The sequence below is a fragment of the Danio rerio genome, chromosome 9 (genome assembly GCF_052040795.2).
Source record: "Danio rerio strain M-AB ecotype USA chromosome 9, GRCz13ab, whole genome shotgun sequence".
In the NCBI taxonomy this organism is placed as follows: Eukaryota; Metazoa; Chordata; class Actinopteri; order Cypriniformes; family Danionidae; genus Danio; species Danio rerio.
In genome coordinates, this window is record NC_141029.1 from 31612312 (window position 1) to 31632810 (window position 20499).

The 20499-nt window shown below is 35.1% G+C and overlaps 1 protein-coding gene across 16 annotated transcripts in view; it reads right to left on the bottom strand.

Moving 5' to 3' along the window:
- Positions 1–20499, bottom strand: part of il1rapl1a (interleukin 1 receptor accessory protein-like 1a) — a 269892-nt gene that overhangs the window by 35230 nt on the left and 214163 nt on the right. For all 16 annotated transcript variants that reach the window (NM_001077576.2, XM_087266966.1, XM_087266959.1 and 13 more), the window contains one exon: positions 12836–12910. In NM_001077576.2, the coding sequence (NP_001071044.2) occupies positions 12836–12910 (75 nt within the window). The remainder of the gene's footprint in view (positions 1–12835; positions 12911–20499) is intronic.

The window sequence follows — 20499 nt, forward strand, 5'->3', positions numbered from 1 at the left end:
TTTGTGAGACACATATTTCAGGGCTGCAAATCAGACTTGATCTTATTATTCTTCATGCTTGCGATTACTTTCAATGTTTTTTAGTCAGATATTTTGGTGATTTTCTAAAATTAGTCAGACACAATTAAGTTTTTTTTTTGAGCGCTTAAAGCAGTGAAAGCTCATGGTTAAAAATTCCCTTTCAGTGTTTATTGGTACTCAGGAAAAACAAATTGGGTGTTTTTTGTCTGTAAATATGACCTTGATCTGATTATTGAACTTGAGATTAATTCACTTTAAATGTGATTATCTTCACCACATGACATACTTTGCCTATGTTAATAATTACTAAGATTATGCAGTTCATAGCATTGGATCCTGTGCATTTCAGTTTATTTGTGATTCAAATCTACTCCTCCACTTTAATAAATGCAGCTCAGACATCCTCTCTAAATGAAAGTCACACAGATTTGGATCAGCATGAGTGCGAGTAAATGATCACAGAGTTTTGGTTGAACTTTCCATTCAGAGGACATGCCAAAAACTCCCAGCGCATGAAAGGTCATGGCGGCTCTAACAGGGTCATAGGCATGATTAGAAACCGTGGCCTTGTGGACCCAGAATGTGGGACAAAGGATTGGAATGAACACTTTAGAATAGAGATAAAGCGACCTCTGCCTGGTCCTTCCTCTTTATGCGCGCTCTCTCTCCCTCTTTCTCTTGGTTTCTCAAATTAAGCTGAAAATGTATGTGGTCAAAAATGTGAAGCTGATAACGGAAGTTGCTGCTCATTGGCCGCTGCGATTTCTCATTTGCCTGTACCGCGCATTACATACAAATGTTTATTAAACAAAGATTAAATTTGAATTAACAAGAAATGGCATTAAAAATAATCACTTAATTCATCACTTAATCCACAGCTGTGGCCAGATAGCTGAAAATCGGCTTGTAAAGCCTACATATCTGGTTCCAGGCTATTTAGCTCCACAGCAGCTTTTGCACACATTGGCTGCTTTCGCACTGTTCCTTTAAAGATATCTGTCCAATCTCACCCAATAATAAATTGAGATGTTTATTTAGAGAAATGCCCTCATCTTCCGATCGTTGCTTAGCAACAACTGTATTATTTTGGGCAAGGGTGATTAATATTAAGAAGTGTTCTCTGAATACCTCTGCACAAATCCTCCCCACTTCTGCGTGAACATACGTGTCTGTTTCTGTGTGTGCGTTTGTGCCATCTGTGAGGAAGCAGAGCACAGACACACAAGGAATACATTTCAATTAAATTAGATTAGGTTTAGTTAACCTTCATGTTCATTTGAGAATGACTTTAGTTTTTGTAGTTGTTTTTTTATGATACGGAAAGCCCAATGGTTGATTCAGTTTTACACAAAAATAAATATCAGCATTTTAATAGTTTTAATCTAACGCAGTGGACAGCGCCAGCTCTGACTAATTTGTTGCCCCAGGCAAGTCTTTTACCTGGTGCCCCTAGCCTCACATCCCATTCCACAATAATCATTGAGTTCAAACATTTACACAGAAACTACACAGCTTTTTTATTACACACCGAAAAAATGAAACATAATTGCCTACAACCAGAAGAAGATGAGAAAAGAGAGAAAACTACTCGATTCAATGGTTAACGTCCACAACAATTAATTATGAGCTAATATGAACAATGTATTTTTTGTTTATGATAGTTATTAAAAACTAATTTTAAATTGTTTACAGTCAAACTCAAAAAATTCAAAGGCTGTCTATAACTAACATTATAATTTAAAGAAAACAGCAAGAATAATTCACCAAGCTGCTGTATAATTTCCAATGTAATTCTGAAGTGCTTTTTAGTAGATGACAGCAAAGTTCTACAGTTATAGCCCTTTCTAAAGGTAAACTCCAGTTACATACAACTTACTTAACAGTTTATATCAAAGTTATTTAGATATTTAGCCACATCATGTTGGTGTTTCAGAACATCTTTTATAAGGTGGGTCGTTAACCCAACGCTTAACCCCCAGGACATACACACATACACTGTAGTATAGACAATTTGGTGTACATAATTCACTTATAGTGGATGTCTTTGCACTTGTGGAGGAAACCGACACGAACACTGGGGAGAACATGTAAACACAGAAATGCCAACTGACCCAGCTGGGGCTTGAACCAATGTCCTTCTTGCTGTGAGGCGACATCGCTACCAACTGTGCCACCCCCCAGTTTCATACAAACATTACTAAATTAGATAATTCCATTAAAAAAAAACATCATCAATTGCCAAATACACATGTAAGTGTAAGTCTATCACCAGAAATGTGCTATCATGTGCCAAGGAAATTGACATGATTATATAACAAAATCTCAAATCTCCAGAGCTTCAGACAGTGCTACACTGCTTTACATTTTTAGACGTGACATTGACCTCTTTTTATTACAGCTTTGATTTATATCATTCATTCATTAATTATCCATTAAATAATAATCCATAAAATTGTCTCTGCCTTTGTCCCATTTTTTTTACCCCTCTTTATTTCTTCCCTGCGCACCAGAGTACTTCTGTCTTCTTATGCATCTAACAAAATCAGTTTACTGTATGTTTACAGTAAGTGCAGCTGTGCGGGGAGGGATTGATCATGAATGGGAGAACAAAAACCTAGTTATGTTTTTTGGATGTAATATTTTGATTGGTGCTGATTTACACTACCTGACAAAAGTCTAAATATGAAAGGTAACGGCCTCTAGATTACACTTATTTTATCAAAATAAAATATGATTGTGCCCTGATTTCTAATTATTTAATTAGGACAGTAAGGTCTGACTTTGCTTAGACAAAATCCTGTCACTGAACAGAAACAATGTACAGTATAGAATATAAAGTCATAGTGCAGTGAAAAAAGAATGAATATTGCAGTATTTGTGATGATTGGGATGCAGTTCAACAGATGATCGGAAAAGTCTACCTTCTGCCCCTTTTCCAAATGATCAACTAAGTGTCAAGTTATTATTTGTTGCTCTTACAACTGGGATGAACGCTAGACTTTGGTCAGGTAGTGTATTTTAATAAAAAATAGACATAAAATGCATAAAAAAGACATTTTGTTGGCCTAAGGGATTGACAGCGTCCATGGCATTTGCCTTTTCACTCTAAGCCATGGGACAACCCTGAAAGATGACAGATAATTTAAAGTTTTCTTTTTTCCACATTTTTCCACAATTTATGCTTAAAGTGGAAGTCAGAATAGTTAACCCCCCTGAATTATTAGCGTAACTAGGCTTAACTAGGTTAATTAGGTTAACTAGGCAGGTTAAGATAATTAGGCAAGTTATTGTATGATGATGGTTTGTTCGGTAGGCAATTGAAATAATATAGCTTAAAGGGGATAATAATTTTTACCTTAAAATGGTTTTAAAAAAATTAAAAACTGCTTTTCTTTTAGCCGAAATAAAGCAAATTATACTTTCTCCAGGAGAAAAAATATTATTAGACATTCTGTGAAAATTTCCTTGCTCTGTTCAACATAATTTGGGAAATATTAAAAAAGAAAAAAAAAATCAAAAGGGGGCTAATAATTCTTCAACTTTATATGCTTTTGTGTACTGATTGGATCCCTTCCAAAAAATAAACTTTTTAAATTCTAAAAAAGGAGAAATAAACATCTAACAAAAACATACAGTCCTCCAAACAAAAAATAGGGAAAAGAATGTTAGTTCGCATGTGAAAATGCATTGCATTTACTAATGTGTTGTCTCCGGCTTCTCTGAGACTCCAAACAAAAGTAATGAAGCAATTTTTCACAAAGGGCGCTTGATGCATGTTATCAAGTTGAAAATTTGTTTATAATCAGATCTCGTAAGATTAAAACAAGCAATGGAGTTTCAACCAGATATTTCAATGTTCACTGCTGCATTAAAGCCCTTGGGGACTCAAAACATGAGGGCTGAGATAAACTCCCAATGTATAAAACACAGACAGATAGTCAAGTCTTTCTTGCATTTGTTCTTTTCTATCTGCTCATCTTGGCTGGTGACTGCATGAAGACACAGGAAGAAAGGTCACCTTTTCTCCTTTCCACGTTGAATGTGAGTCACCCCAGTCTCTTACTGTCTCTTTTTTTCGTTTCTTTGTTTGTCTGCAATATTTGAGTTGCTTATGTGTGTGTGCACCTAGGTGTGTGTGAGTGTTTGTGCCCTGGTTGTCATTAATAATGTTTGGATGTGATGGGTTCACACACAGCACACTCTATCCGTCTCTCTCTATCCTTCACTCATCATCCCATCATCCCATCCTCTCACATCATCATCTGTTCCGCGTCTATGGCAGGAAGCATGAAAAATGATTTTGATAGCTCATCTCTCATAATAAGCATGTTTATAGCAAAGTAATGGCCATATACATCATACATATCACATAGTATTACACAGCGGCATCAACAAATGCTGGAAATAACTAGTATTAGGCCAGCAATATCCTCTTACCTGCTATATACTTAAAAAAACTGTTTAAGTTTGCATGTGTGTGTGTGTGTGTGTGTCTGTGCGTGTCCAATAAGATTTCTGCAGGAAGTGCTCAGCGAGGAGTGATTCCCTCCTGGAATGGTATAAAAGCATTAAATATTCTTGCAGCAGCTCAGAATTCAGTCTCCATCTCTCAGAACCTCCTTGCTTGTCCTTTAATGCTCTTCTTTCCTTCTAAGTCACTCTCTTATTTCCATCTGTCACTAAATGTCTTTCATTAGATGTCATCTGCAACCTACACCTGAAATGTTACACACACGCACGTGCACATATATACTTTTTATTTACTTAATTTAACAATCAGTTAATGTTGTCTTAGTTTAGTTTCAGTATTTATTTTTTATTTTTTTGCAAAATTAACTAACTATATACAATTTTATATTAGTGATTGAAGCCTCGCTTACTAGTACAGGAGCCGATCATCGATTGTTGTAGACTGACATTTTTCCAGACAAAAAGCTCGGACTAGACGTGTGCTTTTACAAGTTTGGTGGTCAGTAAACACTCTGAAACATCGGTAAATACTTGCTTCAAAGACATAAGAAATATATCCAGATAAAGCTTGAAATCTGTACTTTCAAATCAACCAATTGAACTTGAAAACTAAATATTTTTGGTTTTGTAATCTGTATGAAACGAACGCGAGGTACAGTCTGTCCTGTCAAATGCATATCACATGACAGTAATAAATCTAAGTTGCTGTCATTTCTAAAGGAGATTTGCCATCAAGACCAAGTTGTGGATTACTTCAGAAGATCAGCGTGATCTGACAAAGCATTATGCAGAGGATGATAATGTGTAGAATGGCCATAAATGAGGTTGGTGTCGTGATCTCGTTCTTTTCCGAGTGCACATGCGCAGTAGCTTGGGCAAACTGAAAATATGAAGATTTTGTGTGATTCGGACGTTTCGAAATTACACTTATGAGACAGTTGTTGTTTAATTTTATTGGTGGTTCCAAATATGAAATGTAATGGTGAACTTGCCAAACAGTTTTGGAGAATTTGATGTTCCCCATGCAGACAGAATGTTCGAGAGGCCGCCGAGTGAAATGACTTACCTTTTAAAGGGACTTTGTCTAGGGTATATACAATCTATTATTACAGCCATGAGAAAAAGTAATAAACCACCTAACATATCTAAACAATAATATATTTATATGTGTAAATTACAGTACAAATATCTCTGGGGAGACTCCACTAATGATTGTAAAGCACTTCAGGCGTATGGCCATACACGATAAATGCAATATATAAATACACATTACTTATCTACTTAATAAATTAGGGATGTAACGATTCATTTGACTCTTAATTTTTGTTATGATTCATGATATTATTTTAACGATTCGGTTTGGTCATGATTTTTTTTTGCAAAATTATTTGAAAAAAATTAAGGTGAAGAGCCCTTTCATTTTTTCTTAAATGCTGCACATTTTTTTTTGTAAAATAATACTGGTCTAAAAAGGAAGGCGTTCTGAGGCGCATTGCTGGCGCGTTACTATTTTAAGAATTTATAATAGATTTTTCAATAGACCAAAACAAACTCGGTCTAAAGTCGAACACAGAGTTGCGCCTCGCTTACACACAGCTTAATACACACAAGATGTAGAGCAATACGCAAATATCTTTACATATGAACAAATTTAAATATTAAGGATATATATAGGATGAAATAAGAATAGATATAGGATATAAATATAAAGGATTAAAATATTACAAAACATATTATTTTCTAGCCTACAAAAATACGAAAAACCTCTGCTTTTATGCCTTCTTCATCTCAGGAGGCTTTTTCAGTTTATTCATAACAATTTGCTTTTGTATAATGTTATTATTATTAGCAGTATTATTTATTATATCCATACTTATATTTGTTTTTATTAAAAACAAGCTTAGATTTGCCCACCTGCAGGTTTTAGACCATATGGGGCACAGAATGTGTTTTAGGATATAACTCAGGTTTTTGAACACACTTCGTTATTATTGTTCATTTATTCGTTTGCTGGAAAATAGAACTGAATTTAGAAATAGTTTTGAAACAAATATTTGCGCTTAACAAACAAAATTAATTATTCATAGTCTAATTGATGTCTGTGCATAAAGGTTTCCTTATCCACGAGAGCGAAAGTGAAAGTAGATCATTTATCTCTCATTCTCGCGCGGTAGATGCTATGTTTAACTGTTCTTGCAAGTGAAATGCTCAGTTTTTCCACTCACACTTACTTTACGTCATGTAAATAGCAAATGTGCTTATGGCGCGACGTAACTGGCTCTTAAAGGGAATGGGAGATGAGACTCTGATTGGTTTATTCTCAAAACACACCTATAACTCATTAAGAAAATAAACTCAACCCTTTTAGACCATGCGCCATGGCGCAAAGCGGATGTTTCCGTCCTTATATTAGTAAAAATGCATTCTGACACGCCCTGAAAGTGTTTGCGCCCTGCATTTTGCGCTTTGCGCATGGACCATCAAGATAGAGCCCTTAGTGTAATACACCTAAGAAGAGATAATCTTGAACATTTTTAAACATTCATTAATAATTATTTTTAAACTATACGTAAACTAATATGAACAGGAGAGGGTAACAATAATCTAATACCTGCTTCTGTAACAGAACAACTTTCTCTTTCAGTCTGAAAAATATCTTCAGCCTTTCGCTATGAAAACACTGATGCACCGTGTGATCTCTGTAGAACTAGTCAGAGCAAGCATAGCGGCAAATCATTTGGTTCGCCTGGTTCGACTAATTAATAGTTTTCTTTTGTGTACAGACGTCTGTGAGAGTAGTTTTTCACTGTGCTGACGATTTATGTTGCTCTGTTAGTGTAAGTAAACGTCTTTGTGCAGTATTTGCACACAGTTTGTGTTTTGTCTGGCGCACTTCAACACTGTCATTTTAATCTGCCACTCCACCTCTTGCTCACTGCTGATGTGCAGGTAAAGCGAGTTTGCGCCTGTAAACACAGCGCCCCCTCTGTTCAAATAATGTATCATGGTTTGCTCAACATTTCAACTGGTTTGAATCGTCACATATTTGAATAGATTTTTAACCAGCTCACGGTTAATCGTTTCATCCCTATATGAAATATTCTTTCAAACTACTAAAATGTCAATAAATGTCCTTGTTAAACAGAAAGGTTGAATTTTCAACATTAAAAGTCGACAAAGCAGAGATCAAGATCCCATAATGCAATTCATATAGTTAATTAAATTTTTTAAAAATAAATTACAAAATACAGAACTTGATGATTAACATATATATACATATTGTGCAAAAAATGTTTGTGTGAAACTACATGCTTACCACTAGGTGTCATTGCCAATCTAAATCAACGTCTTTTTTTCTGGCCAAAGATTTAATATGACTTTTTCTCCACTGTAATTCCATTTAAATTCTCATGATGCTGCAAATTAACCCTGACAACATGACAAAGTTCGACTCCACTGGCTTCTATTATACTCACTCAGCTAAGCTGTCCAAAACGCACACACCGTCTAAGTCTGTAAATTGCTCATCATGTGGTCAGTGTGTGCGTGCGTGTGCTTGAGTATGTATGTGTGTGCGTCTCCAGTCGACAAGTGGTGTCTTGCTCTCTCTCTGCTCATTCTGAAGGCAAAACATGGTCAGAGCCGCCACAATATGCTCCAATCTGCTCCTGTTTCCAACATGCTTGGATCCAGAGCCTCCGCCAAACAAACAGACGCAGCTCCATCCACCACACACACACACACACACACACACACACGGTTCACTTCAATGCACACCCTAACAGATGAATGCACATGCGCGAGCAAGCACATCTCTCTGCGTTACATATATTAAATCGGACGGTATGCATGTATTAACATGTGCAAGAAACTCGGATGAACACGCACGCACACATACACACACACAGTGGAATCCAAACGAAGGCCCACTGATGTTTCGGCACCATATGGAGCAGCTATTGTTGGGAGACAACAGCAGATAATTAGCATAGAGGATTTGCATTTATGAGAAAGACTTCCATTCAGCTCGTAAACAACATAACATCATAATGCTGACTATAGCAGCTATCTGTCTAACAGGGGAACTCCTTTCTCAGGCGTTAACACACACACATACTGAAATGCTGCTGCTGAGTTAGCGCATAACTGCGCGTGGCATGAGTTTAAACATTCTCGATGAGTCTCTTTTGGTAACAGTTGGACGTCTTCTCAATAACAGAAACAGATCTTACATTTGCTGAAGCATTTTTGCTTGTGTTTTTTGTTAGTAAATCCATTACAATGTCTCTCCTTTTACTTACACAATTGCTTGGATGCAGCACAAAGACATAAACAACACTGGCTGAGTTCAGAATTGATTAAACACACTGCGCAACATACTAACTATACAGTAGGCATATACAGTAGGTTTCAAATGTTCTTGTTGTAATAATTGCTGACGCTTTCACTTTATCATTACATTACTGACATAAAAAATGGTTATTAATAATGACTAATCATAGAAAAAACTAATATTTATAAAGTACACCTTACAATAAGGCCTTGTTAATGAGCATTATAATGCATTAACCAAGCAAAAAAGTGAGAGATAGCAACATTTGTTACATTTTTATTAGTTTAAAATATTAAACTGAACGTCATTAGTTACTAGCTTCATTAAATAGAACAGTTATGGCTTTTGATTTTAACAAGTTATAAAATATTAACCAAGAAATTAACATCACTCAAGATTAATACATGCTTTTCTACACTGTAAAACCCAACAGTCCACTTTATCAAATGAAATGAGTGTAGTTAACTCAAAATTGACTGAAAGACAATTCTACTCACTTGAAAAGTGTTTTGAACTCAGTGTTGAAGGTAATGAGTTAATTAAATCCCTCATTACCTCAACTTAAATGGAGTAAGTTCACAGTATTGATATAGATTCGTTTTTAACTCGAATGGTTTGTAGCAATTGGTTTCCTCAAATGGTTTGACTTACCTTAACTTATTGGATTTTACAGTACTCAGTTGGTTTGAATCTTCTTCATTTATTGGGTTTTACTGTGCTCAAATTGCTTCATTTACTTAAAGTTCACAGTACTCATTAGGATTAGGTTTTGAACTTAAATGGTTTGTTGCAATCGTTTTCCTCAAATGGTTTAAGTTATCTTAACTTTTTGGGTTTTACAGTGTAGTAGTCAGTTTAGCTTAAATAACTAATGTGTTTACAAACAATCCAGAGAAACAAAAACAGCTTTGGATAATATCTCAGGCATGCTGTTGGCTAGTTTAACATACAAAAATGTTTATGTTTGAAATAAATAGCATATTAGGTCTTGATGAATACAACAATCAGAAAATTCTATTACAAATCTAAGTGCTCACAAAATATAATGCATGTTCCTAATCACAATATATTGTATTTGTGAATATCTCCACTAGCATACCATACAGAATTTGAGAAAAAAAAACAGCACAAGGTGTTGAGAGAAAGAATTTAAGTAAATCCTGTCCACTGTTTATATGCACTTTATGCTATTGGCCTAAAACTTGAATCAGTAACAAATCAAATTTCCGCTGGAAAGGAGTGCAGGGTGCAGCAGTGCACCACAATTGGGAATAGTATTTTGGGAGTGTGGAAGCAATTGGCTCTTCAAAATGCCAAAAGTGCATTCGACTGCACCAAACACCTGGATATATGCCCGGTTTTAACACTCTTCTGCATAATTTCATCATTATTTGATGAATTAACTCCTGCCATGATCAATAGAAAATGTTCATAAACATCTCTCTAAAGTAGTACTCCATTTACTGGCAGGTTTCCGGAAGCGATAATATGCCAAACTAAACCTTACTGTCAGCGCTATCTGAAGCGAGCTTTAATTGCATAAAACAGCACTGACTTTAGTAAAAACGCCACATCAAATTATGCATTAACTACAATGCTGTTGTTCAAAATTTGGGATTCTTTTTAAAATGAATTATTCCTGTTTTTCCAGCAAGAATACATTAAATTGAGCAAAAGTTATATTAAAAAGACATTGGGCTCTATTTTAACAATTTAGCACAAAGTCTAAAGTTCATGGCGCAAAAGCATTAAGGGCATGTTTGAATCCACATTTGCTTTTTTAAGGATGGAAAAATACGCTCTGCTTATTCTATTAATGAGTTATGAGGGTGTTTTGAACATAACATATATTAAACCAATCAGTCTCATCTCTCATTACCTTTAGGAGTCAGTTGTGTTGTGCCATAAAGCATTTGCTATTTACATGATGGACTTTGTAAGAAGAAAAACTGAATGCTTTACTGGTGAGAAAACAGTGAAACAGACCATCTGCAACACGAGGATAAAGAACGAGCCTCCTCCATTCGGCCTCTTTGTCTTTATTTTACTTTTACTCTTTACTTTACACCTTTACTTTAGTGGATAAGAACACGGTGGAAACTCACTCCACTGAAGACATCCATTAGCCTACATATTTAATTCTGTTTAAGCACAAAAAATTGTTTCAAAACTATTTCTAAATTCAGTTCTAATTTCCAGCAAATGAATAAATGAACAATTATAACAAAGAGTGGTCAAAAAACTAGCGAGTTATTTCCAAAAACACGTCCTATTCTTATGGCCCATATGGTGATGCATATACGTCTTCAAATCCTGACAGGTGGACAAATCTAAACTTGTTTTTTTAAAAACAAATATAAATATGCATATAATAAATAATACTAATAATAATAAAATTATAATAAAAATGCTAATTGTCATGAATAAATTGAAAAAGCACCCTGGATATGAAGGCAGTGGTTTTAAATTTATGTAGAATTATTTTTGTAACATTTTCATCCTTTAATTTTTTTTCATATGTAAAGATATTTGTGTATTGCTGAACATCCTGTGTCAATTATGTAATGTGTACGCGTTTTGGACCTGCATAGGGGCATAACTAACTGTGCTGGACTTTAGACCAGCTTTTCCCTGGTCAATGGGGTCTATTTCAGTTTATCAAAATAGCAACCCGCCAACATTGCACCTTAACTCACCTCCTTTTTAGACTAGCACACCCATGAGTCCACAAACAGTACACCCATGAGTGGCACAAAACATGAAAATTAAGGTTGCGTTGGTCTGAAATTTACAACAAACACGTCTTGTGCCTTATTGCGCTGGGAGTATGATAGGGCCCGTAATGTTATACAATTAAGAATGTGTTTTTAAAGTTTCCAAAAAATGTCAAATGCTTAACACAAACACATTAAGTAGTACAACTGAGAAATAATTTTAGAATGGTTTAATAAAAATTAACTACATACATATATATATATATATAAGCACCACATGGTGTGGCTAAATATCAACTTTAATATAAACGACCCTGGTAGTAACTAAGTATGTTTTATATTATTTATTAAAAATATGTAAATATATATATATATATATATATATATATATATATATATATATATATATATATATATATATATATATATATATATATATATATATATATATATATTTATTTATTTATTTTTATTTTTTTACACTCAAGCATAAAAATAATGATTTCAACAAATTCAGCTGTGCTATTACAAGAAAAAATAAAACATCTATTTGAAAAAAAAGAATTTCCATCAAATTTTCTAAAAGGAATCTTAAATCTCTATAGAAAATGTCCATTACACAAAAGGCTGTTTGTCATCAGTAATTTGTCATCAGAGGCATAATGGCATCACTTTTAATTTTAAAAGCGTAAGAGACTTCTTTTTAAAAATAACGATAAAATACTGAAGGATACTGATACAGTGTATATCACATGGCAGAAGCAGCATGCGTCACTGGTACCCCTTCAACATGCCCTCGGCACCTGGTTATTTTGAGAAGCCAATGATGTGACAGACTCGGGATTTCATTCAGGAACACTTCAGCTTAAATGCCACAACACTTTGAATTAGCCTGAATGTTTAATTCACAGAGCTTTCCAGCGCTTTTCAGAATCAAATACATAATCATTTTCATTTTGGCAGACCCATTGTAAAAATTGAATCAGCCATTCAAATCGCGTGGAATAAAAACATGATTGATATCACCTCCAGTATTTTTGTCACCCTGGAAAATAGAAGGTCAAGTCGAGTGCAGTGCATCATGGGATGCAATATTCCACGCAGTGTGCACTGGCTATATATTGTGCATTTTAACAAATGCAGTAGGTTATCTGGGTAATCCATGCATTCAGGAAATTTGCATATTCTGCACAGCAAACACATCATATCCTGCGTTCTTTCAAAAAATAGTACATGCCACGGCGAACACCCCTCCTCAACACAAACACACACATCCACAAGCGGAAGCTGTGCTTACCGAGCTGCACGTCCATGGCGAGGAGCTTGTTTTCAGAGGGAAACAGAATCCTGGGGGGCTCTTCAGTCAGAGGAGCTGAAACAAACACACACACACACACACATACACACACAGAGCGTTATTTTTACTAAGTGACATCAAGCACTTCTGATGAAGCACACACTCTCTCCCTCTCTCTGCCCACACGTTCGTGATTGGATGAGTAAACTCCAGCATCTCGCCATCAACATCTCAGCGAGAATTGTCTTGGTCTCCCCAGTGCTCTCGTTTCTATTCTTCTTGACTTTTCTTTTTTCCCCCATCCTTCAATCCGTCTCTCTCTCTCTTTCTTTCCTTTTCTCTTTCTCTCTCTCCAGATCTTCCTCTCCCCATGTGGGCACGATGCTCTAAATTCCAGCTCATTTCCTTCGAGTCAGAGGTGTGTACGTGTCTCTCTCCTTGGTGATTACGCTGACTGTGTTTGTTCACTTGGCTTTTGTCAAGCACAGGATTTGAGCTGGTAATACCACACACACACACCGTGACTGCATACGTGTGTGCTTGCATTCGGCTTTATGTAACTCTTAAAACTCGAGGATGTATATTTGTGTGTGTTTGTCGAGGCTCTAGATTGGTTCTGGGCTGCGACAGTGTATGTGTGTGTGTGTGTGACGTGGGGGTGCACTTAATAGACAGCGGGCTGGTGGAAGTTTAAGCCGCGCGATCGCTCATCCAAAATCCAATTTTCACTCGGCAGAGGAAAGCGCACTGGCCCCTCCCGATGGATTATTCCGGGTGACTGACGGATAGCAAACAGCAAATTAATGAATTACGCTTCCGGAATATACACATCTCGCTGCTGACCCATGCTGCACATTTCTCTGTTAAAGTTATAGAGGGAAACGCACACATTAGTTTCCTGGAAGACCTAGAAGGTATGGCTTAAAACATCAATTGCAGTATGAGAAAACCAGTAGGCCTATGCTAGATCATAGACAATTCAACGAGAAGTACTAAATACATTAGTGAATAAGAATGTGGTATAATAAAGTGATGTGAACACTTTTTAGATTTGTTGTTAAGTGATACTGTAATTTCTTGAATGTCAGTAGGCCCACACCGGAATCTGCGTGCACAGAAATCTGCAGATTTCCACAGATTTTTGGTCCATCATTGAGTATTTATTTACTTGTGTAAATGTGTGTAAACTTATATTTATTCAATTTTTTAATTAATTTCAGTAATATTACTTACTAACATGAAAGTGTTCATTTGATTTATTTACAATACAGTTTGTAAAGTAATATTACTGTCTTTTTGTAGAGATAGTATATGAGAGACTTGCTTTGTTTAACAAATAAGTAGATATAGATGGATTTGCATTGTAAATATTAAACCAAAGTTAAAAAGCTATTATTTTTTATTTCATAGATAGTTTTTAGTTATGATACTTCCAAAATAATTCCACATAAATCCGCAGATTTTTTTACAAAATTCTCTGCATAAAAAAAATGTCCGCAGATTATGTCGGCAGATTCGTTATTAAATATATATATATATTAAATCTATTATTTTTTTTTTATAAATTAAGTTTATGGTTACAACATTCATATTATAATTCTGCATAAATCCGTTGATTTTTATTAATTTTTTTACAAAATTCTAATTCAAAATTCAAAATTTCTCAGCAGAAATTGCAAAAAATGTCCGCAAATTCAGTCTGGCCCTAAATATCAGTAGCATTTTTTATCATTCATCTAATACACACTAAAAATATTCAAAGATGATTCCTTGGATTTACAAAAATTTACAAAAACCAACTACTAAATTCAACATTTAAATTGCTTGCAACAATTTTGCAGACATCATTTTTTTTAGTGCATGATGCGATATTTCAAAGTGGATTATATAACGCAATTAAAGACACAAAGTCAGTGTGAACTGGAAGTTGCTAAGGAAATTGTAACATGTTAATGTATTTCAAGTGTAACTGAATGTTGTGCAGGGGCTGTGCATCATTCCCTTAATAGCAAAATAGTGGTACGAGGGGCGTAGTTAAGCATATTCTGTCTGAAGTCATCAAACTGACGTTAACAGAAGGACTGCCACTCGCAAATGGGCTTTGATTAAAGATTACAAACATTTTTTTTTCAGTGGCTTAATCTCACAGATTATTTGTTCACCGCTAGCAAAACATATGTTGTCATTTTTATTTCACACAAACTACCTCGAGTCTTTAGCAACCCGATAATTCGTTACACTCCACCTCATTCATTTTTAAAAGTTAAAGGTCATAGCATTTCTAGTATTCCTATAGGGTCACAAGTAACCCGGGGTATGTATAAGTTTAAGGACTATTTTGCTGCTCTACCCATTTCATAAGGTGGCAATGTTTATTACACAATGATGATCTATTGTTTCTCAGCATTACCAGGCATAAAAAAAGAATAAAAAAAGTAAATCACTTCAAAGGGCTTGAACAGATTTACTAAAGAGCAAACACTATATGCAGATCCAGAATCACTGGATGATGGATTTGATGAATAAATCAAATGTCAAAAATTTTTTTTGAAGACATTGAAAAGTGATTGTTTTGATAATATGGTTGTCATGTTGATCCAGTATGAAAACACACATGCTGCTGGTTTCAGCTCCACTTAAAACAAATTAGTTTAGGCTTGATGTTTCTAATAATAAAGATAGCTATTAATTAATTTTACAATAATTAGCATTTGTTTTATACTTACATTAAAAGAATCTGTGAACCTAATTTTAAATAGTTTGTTGTGAAGGCTGCTACTTTTAAGGCTGGAAGAGCAATCACATATAAAACATATGCCAGTAAATGGCAGTTCATTCCACTGTGGCAACCAACAGTAAATATACCTTTTAAACTGATGAAATTAGCTGTTTTTTTCTCTCTCAACAATTCAACTTTGAACAATTTTTAATTAAGGAGTGAGATTTATGATCCTACAGACATTTGTTTTTGCATCCAAACACATTTTCAACTTTAATTTAATTATCCCATTAATTATTTACATACTTAAAAATAAAGATTCCAAAACACAAGAATGCCACAGAAGAACCATTTTGTACTCCACAAAGAACCTTCTCAGAGAAGATTTCTTAAAAAAAAGAACAATTTTTTTAATGAGAAGAGATTTTAATTATCTAACATTTTCCACTTTAAAGGATTTTTCTTTATAAATTAAAGCTTCCATGGATGCTAAAGCCTCTTCATGCACCCTTCAAGGGCAATAAAGGACCTTTATTTTAAGAGTATAATAGGAAAATTGATGTGCTATGGTTTAAATGGCTTTCTATCTTGCATTTTGCCTCTCCAAATGATTGATGTCAACTTAAAAGTATGGAAATAAGCAAAAAAGTAGTGAATGTAATCTATTTTACAAGTCAAATCATTTCAGAATTAAAAGTGCGTTCACATTATTAAAATGAGTGCAGCAGGTAAAAAAAAAAAAAAGCTAGGGCATTTATATTTACATTTATGCATCTGGCAGACACTTCCATCCTTAGCCATTTACATTACACTGAAGATATACATTTTATAAGTTCATGCAATCCCTGGGAGACATGAGCAGCAAATAAATTAGCACACAAACTTATTTGTCAAAACAGTCTGTAATTCAACTGGGAATTTTTATGCAGATGGAGGAAGAGAGAGAAAAAGCACCTCTTCAGGATTTGGATCACTGATTAGCCCCTATAAATACCTTACATCTACATGATAAACTCTTACCATCTGAATAAAGCTTATGACCGGTTGCAGTGGTTTATAGGGTGAAGTGAATAACAACGCTCATTTCAGTCTGTTTCCTCTTCACAAAGCTATCAAATGACTTCAGTTGTTATACAGCACACAAGTCTTATAGACCACTTTATTGTACTTTCTTTCAAGCGTGTGACCTTCAGTCCCCATTCATTGTAATTGCATGGCAAATGCAGTCCTGAGAACAGAACAGTCCTTTTGTGTTCACCGGAAGAATGGTTTGAAACAACATGGGAGTGAGCAAATGATAAAAAAACTATTTATTTTTCATTTTTAGCACAAAATATTCCTTTAAAAGTTTTTTTTGGAGAATATGATGGTCTTTAATGAGCCTGTCAAGACTGTAACTATCATAACGTGCTTTAAACGCAGCTTGAGGATGTGCAGCGATTGAGAGGATGAGAGAAAAGAGAGAAAGGGAGCATGAGTCACCATACAAATTGCTTGCTGTCTACTAGAACAATTACACAGCTAATCTAAGCAATGAGCAATGTAGTGTCGCCACGACTCGAACCCACAACCATGACAAACACCCTCAATATGAAGATGCTATCGTCTCTATGTCGGAATGTAAAAAGATAGAGGCACAGAGGGGAGAATTCACTAAGATTGAATTGCGTGCACTGACAGCACCATTTATTTCCGAACACTGTCTGTGTTGTTTTAGCGTCCAATTCACTAGTGTCCACAAAATTGGTGCTGAATTTAGATAGAAAGGAGGCATTTGCTCTAAAAAGAATCAAGATAGTTAGACCTGATTGCAACAGTCTGAGTGCTCCTTTTATTCTTTTTTAGCTATTGCCTTTCATGCAGTGTATTGTAGTTGTTTGTGAATGTAAAAGGTCTACAAAGATCACAGAGCATGATAAATTGACTCATTGTGTCACAAAAGAAAGGACCAGCTACAAAAAAGTTAGTTAGTGCAGCTTTATTTTACTTTAAGTCTATGTAGGGTTGTAGCAAATTTGCCAAAACATGCAGGCTCATTCTGAAAACATAGAACTGTTTACATTTCTGGAGATCGCAAATTATGTTGCCAGAGATACGTACGGCTGCATTTCATCAAAAACAAACGCTATGGGGTGCTATGATGCTTATCAGCTGATCGCTTACTTCCATGTAGGGATGGGCGATATGGCAAAAATGCAATCTCTATATTTATTTTCTATATTAAACAATAACAATATATATTACAATATAAGTGGTTAATGCTTCCAGATTTAAACGAGTACATCAACAATGACTCAAGCCACAAAAATTAGAGGGTCCATTAAACGCCATAAAATTTCCGGATAATACATTTTTTGTGGTTGAAAAATCTGTAAATCTCTAACATCAACACACTTTTATATTTCCATAGTTGCACTTTTATGCTGTGTGATTGGCTGTTAGATCAATATAGAGTAAAAAAGTCCAGAGCTTATCATATAGCTTGAAATAAATTGTATCGCGATTCGATATAATATCGTTTATCGGTCCAGCCCTACTTCCATGTGGACGGCTTTTCTGCTGCTACAAGTTTGCCCAATATCTCGCCACGTACATTGATAGACTTAAGATGCAGACTGGAGTTAACCGTGATGATGGGGTTCAAGTCCGGTAAAGAAAGGTTCCAGTAAGCAGGTAAGACAAAAAAAGACAAAAATTTAAAATAAACAAGTGGATTGCTTTTAAAAAAACTGAGATTGAGTTTGGGGAAGTGTGTGCAAGTGGTGCTCGCTGCAGAGCCATTTGGGTGAGCAGAGCTCCAGCGAGGGGGAGCATGAGCTGGAGCTCCACCTTTTTTTGCACTTCTTCTACGAGTGATGTCACTGGGGGTAGGGTTAGGGGTGGGGTTGGTGTACGCATTAAAACAGCTTACAGGAGGCAGAGCGAGAGCTCATGCTCCCCCTCGCTGGAGCTCAGCTCTGCTCAAATGGCTCTGCAGCGAGCACCCTCTCAGCGTGTGGGCACTGGTCAATCTGTGTGTTTTTTTTTTTCCACTATCGGTTAGTTTTAGGCATGGATCGATCAGTCGACATTGACCTCTAGTGAACTTAAGCGAGAAGAGCAGGCGCGACTGGCACTCGCCAGAGAAATTTGGGATCTCCAAAGTGTACACAGTGGCCTCTTGTGGATTCGCAAAAACAAAAAACTGCAACAAGTATTTGGAACTCTACAAAAATGTATATAGGGGTACATAATCAGAATGAGCCTGAGTTTCAATTTGCTTAATGCCAGCTTTATTGGCAGCTCACAAAGAACATTTACTTTGACATTGTACTTTGATGTAGAATATGGGGAGGGAATTAAGAAGTCTTAATAAATAATATATATCTAGAATGTCATGGAATTTGTCAAATTTTGGATAAAGTGCAAAAATGTAAGAAAACTTCATATCATGATATCACTTACACACAACATACAAACTCCTCATATTTCTATAAACGCAAGGAACCTGTGACAGGATGGAGAATGTTAGTAGTACTAGTAATTATAATAATTATAAAAGCTTTAGGCGACGCTGTGGCGCAGTAGGTAGTACTGTCACCTCACAGCAAGAAGGTCGCTGGTTCGAGCCTCAGCTGGGTCAATTGGCATTTCTGTGTGGAGTTTGCATGTTCTCCCCGCATTTGCGTGGGTTTTCTTTGGGTGCTCCGGTTTCCCCCACAAGTCAAAAGACATGCGGTACAGGTGAATTGTTAAGCTAAAAAAAATTCCATAGTGTATGTGTGTGAATGAGAGTGTATGGGTGTTTCCCAGTGATGAGTTGCAGATGAAAGGGCATCCGCTGCATAAAAAACATATGCTGGAAAAGTTGGCGGTACATTCTGCTGTGGCGAACTCTGATTAATAAAGGGAAGCCGAAAAGAAAATGAATGAATGAAAAGCTTTATATTTAGGCAATCACACAATTATTATTATTATTATTATTATTTAATTAATAATTTAATTGAATTCATAACAATGCAACTGTTTTAAAACTCAAAATACACTGTGGATATTTTGAATACATTTCAAGACTTAAATAAAATGCATATGGTTTTTGATTACATAAATTATGTAACTATAATTTTGGAGTTTAGAAAAAAAAACTTTGTTTTTGGAAGAAAAATGTTAGGCCGCTTTTTTTCTGGATAACTTCTTGAACTCACCTCCACTTTGGAGAGAATTAGATATACCACTTCTGGGAAATTTGATTAAATGTGGGGTCCAGTCTTTTTTTTTTTCTAACACAACATAAAGACTAAAAATGTTTAATTTCTGAAGATTTGTAAGTTGTGTAAGTTGATGTGTCTTTCTGTAGGTCATACACGTCTTGTATGTTTCCATTGCCATGTTGCCATGATGGGTTTGACGGTCTGTTCCTTGTTTTTCTATGTCTATGTCAAAAACTATGGTAAAAATACATTATAAAAAATAAATAAATAAAAAATAAATATATATATATATATATATATATATATATATATATATATATATATATATATATATATATATATATATATATATATATATATATATATATATATATATTACAATTTGATAAATATATCATTTAATAAATAAATAAATAAAGTAAATAAAAAAAGCCTTTCCCAGAGATGGGTTGTGGCTGGAAGGGCATCCGCTGCATTAAAAAACTTGCTGGATAAGTTGGAGGTTCATTCTGCTGTGGCGACCCCAGATTAATAAAGGGCACAAGAAGACAAAGGTAACAAGAAAATGAATAAATGAATTAATGAATTAAAAAAAGCCTTGGATGCTAAAATAAAAATATAGTAATGCGTATTTGGTTTCCACAGTCTCGCACAAAAGAGTTGAGTTGGAGATTGTATCCTTGAATGAACCGTTTCAGGCACTGTAAGAAAAAAAGCTGATCCTGCAATACATATTATATGAAAATATCTACATT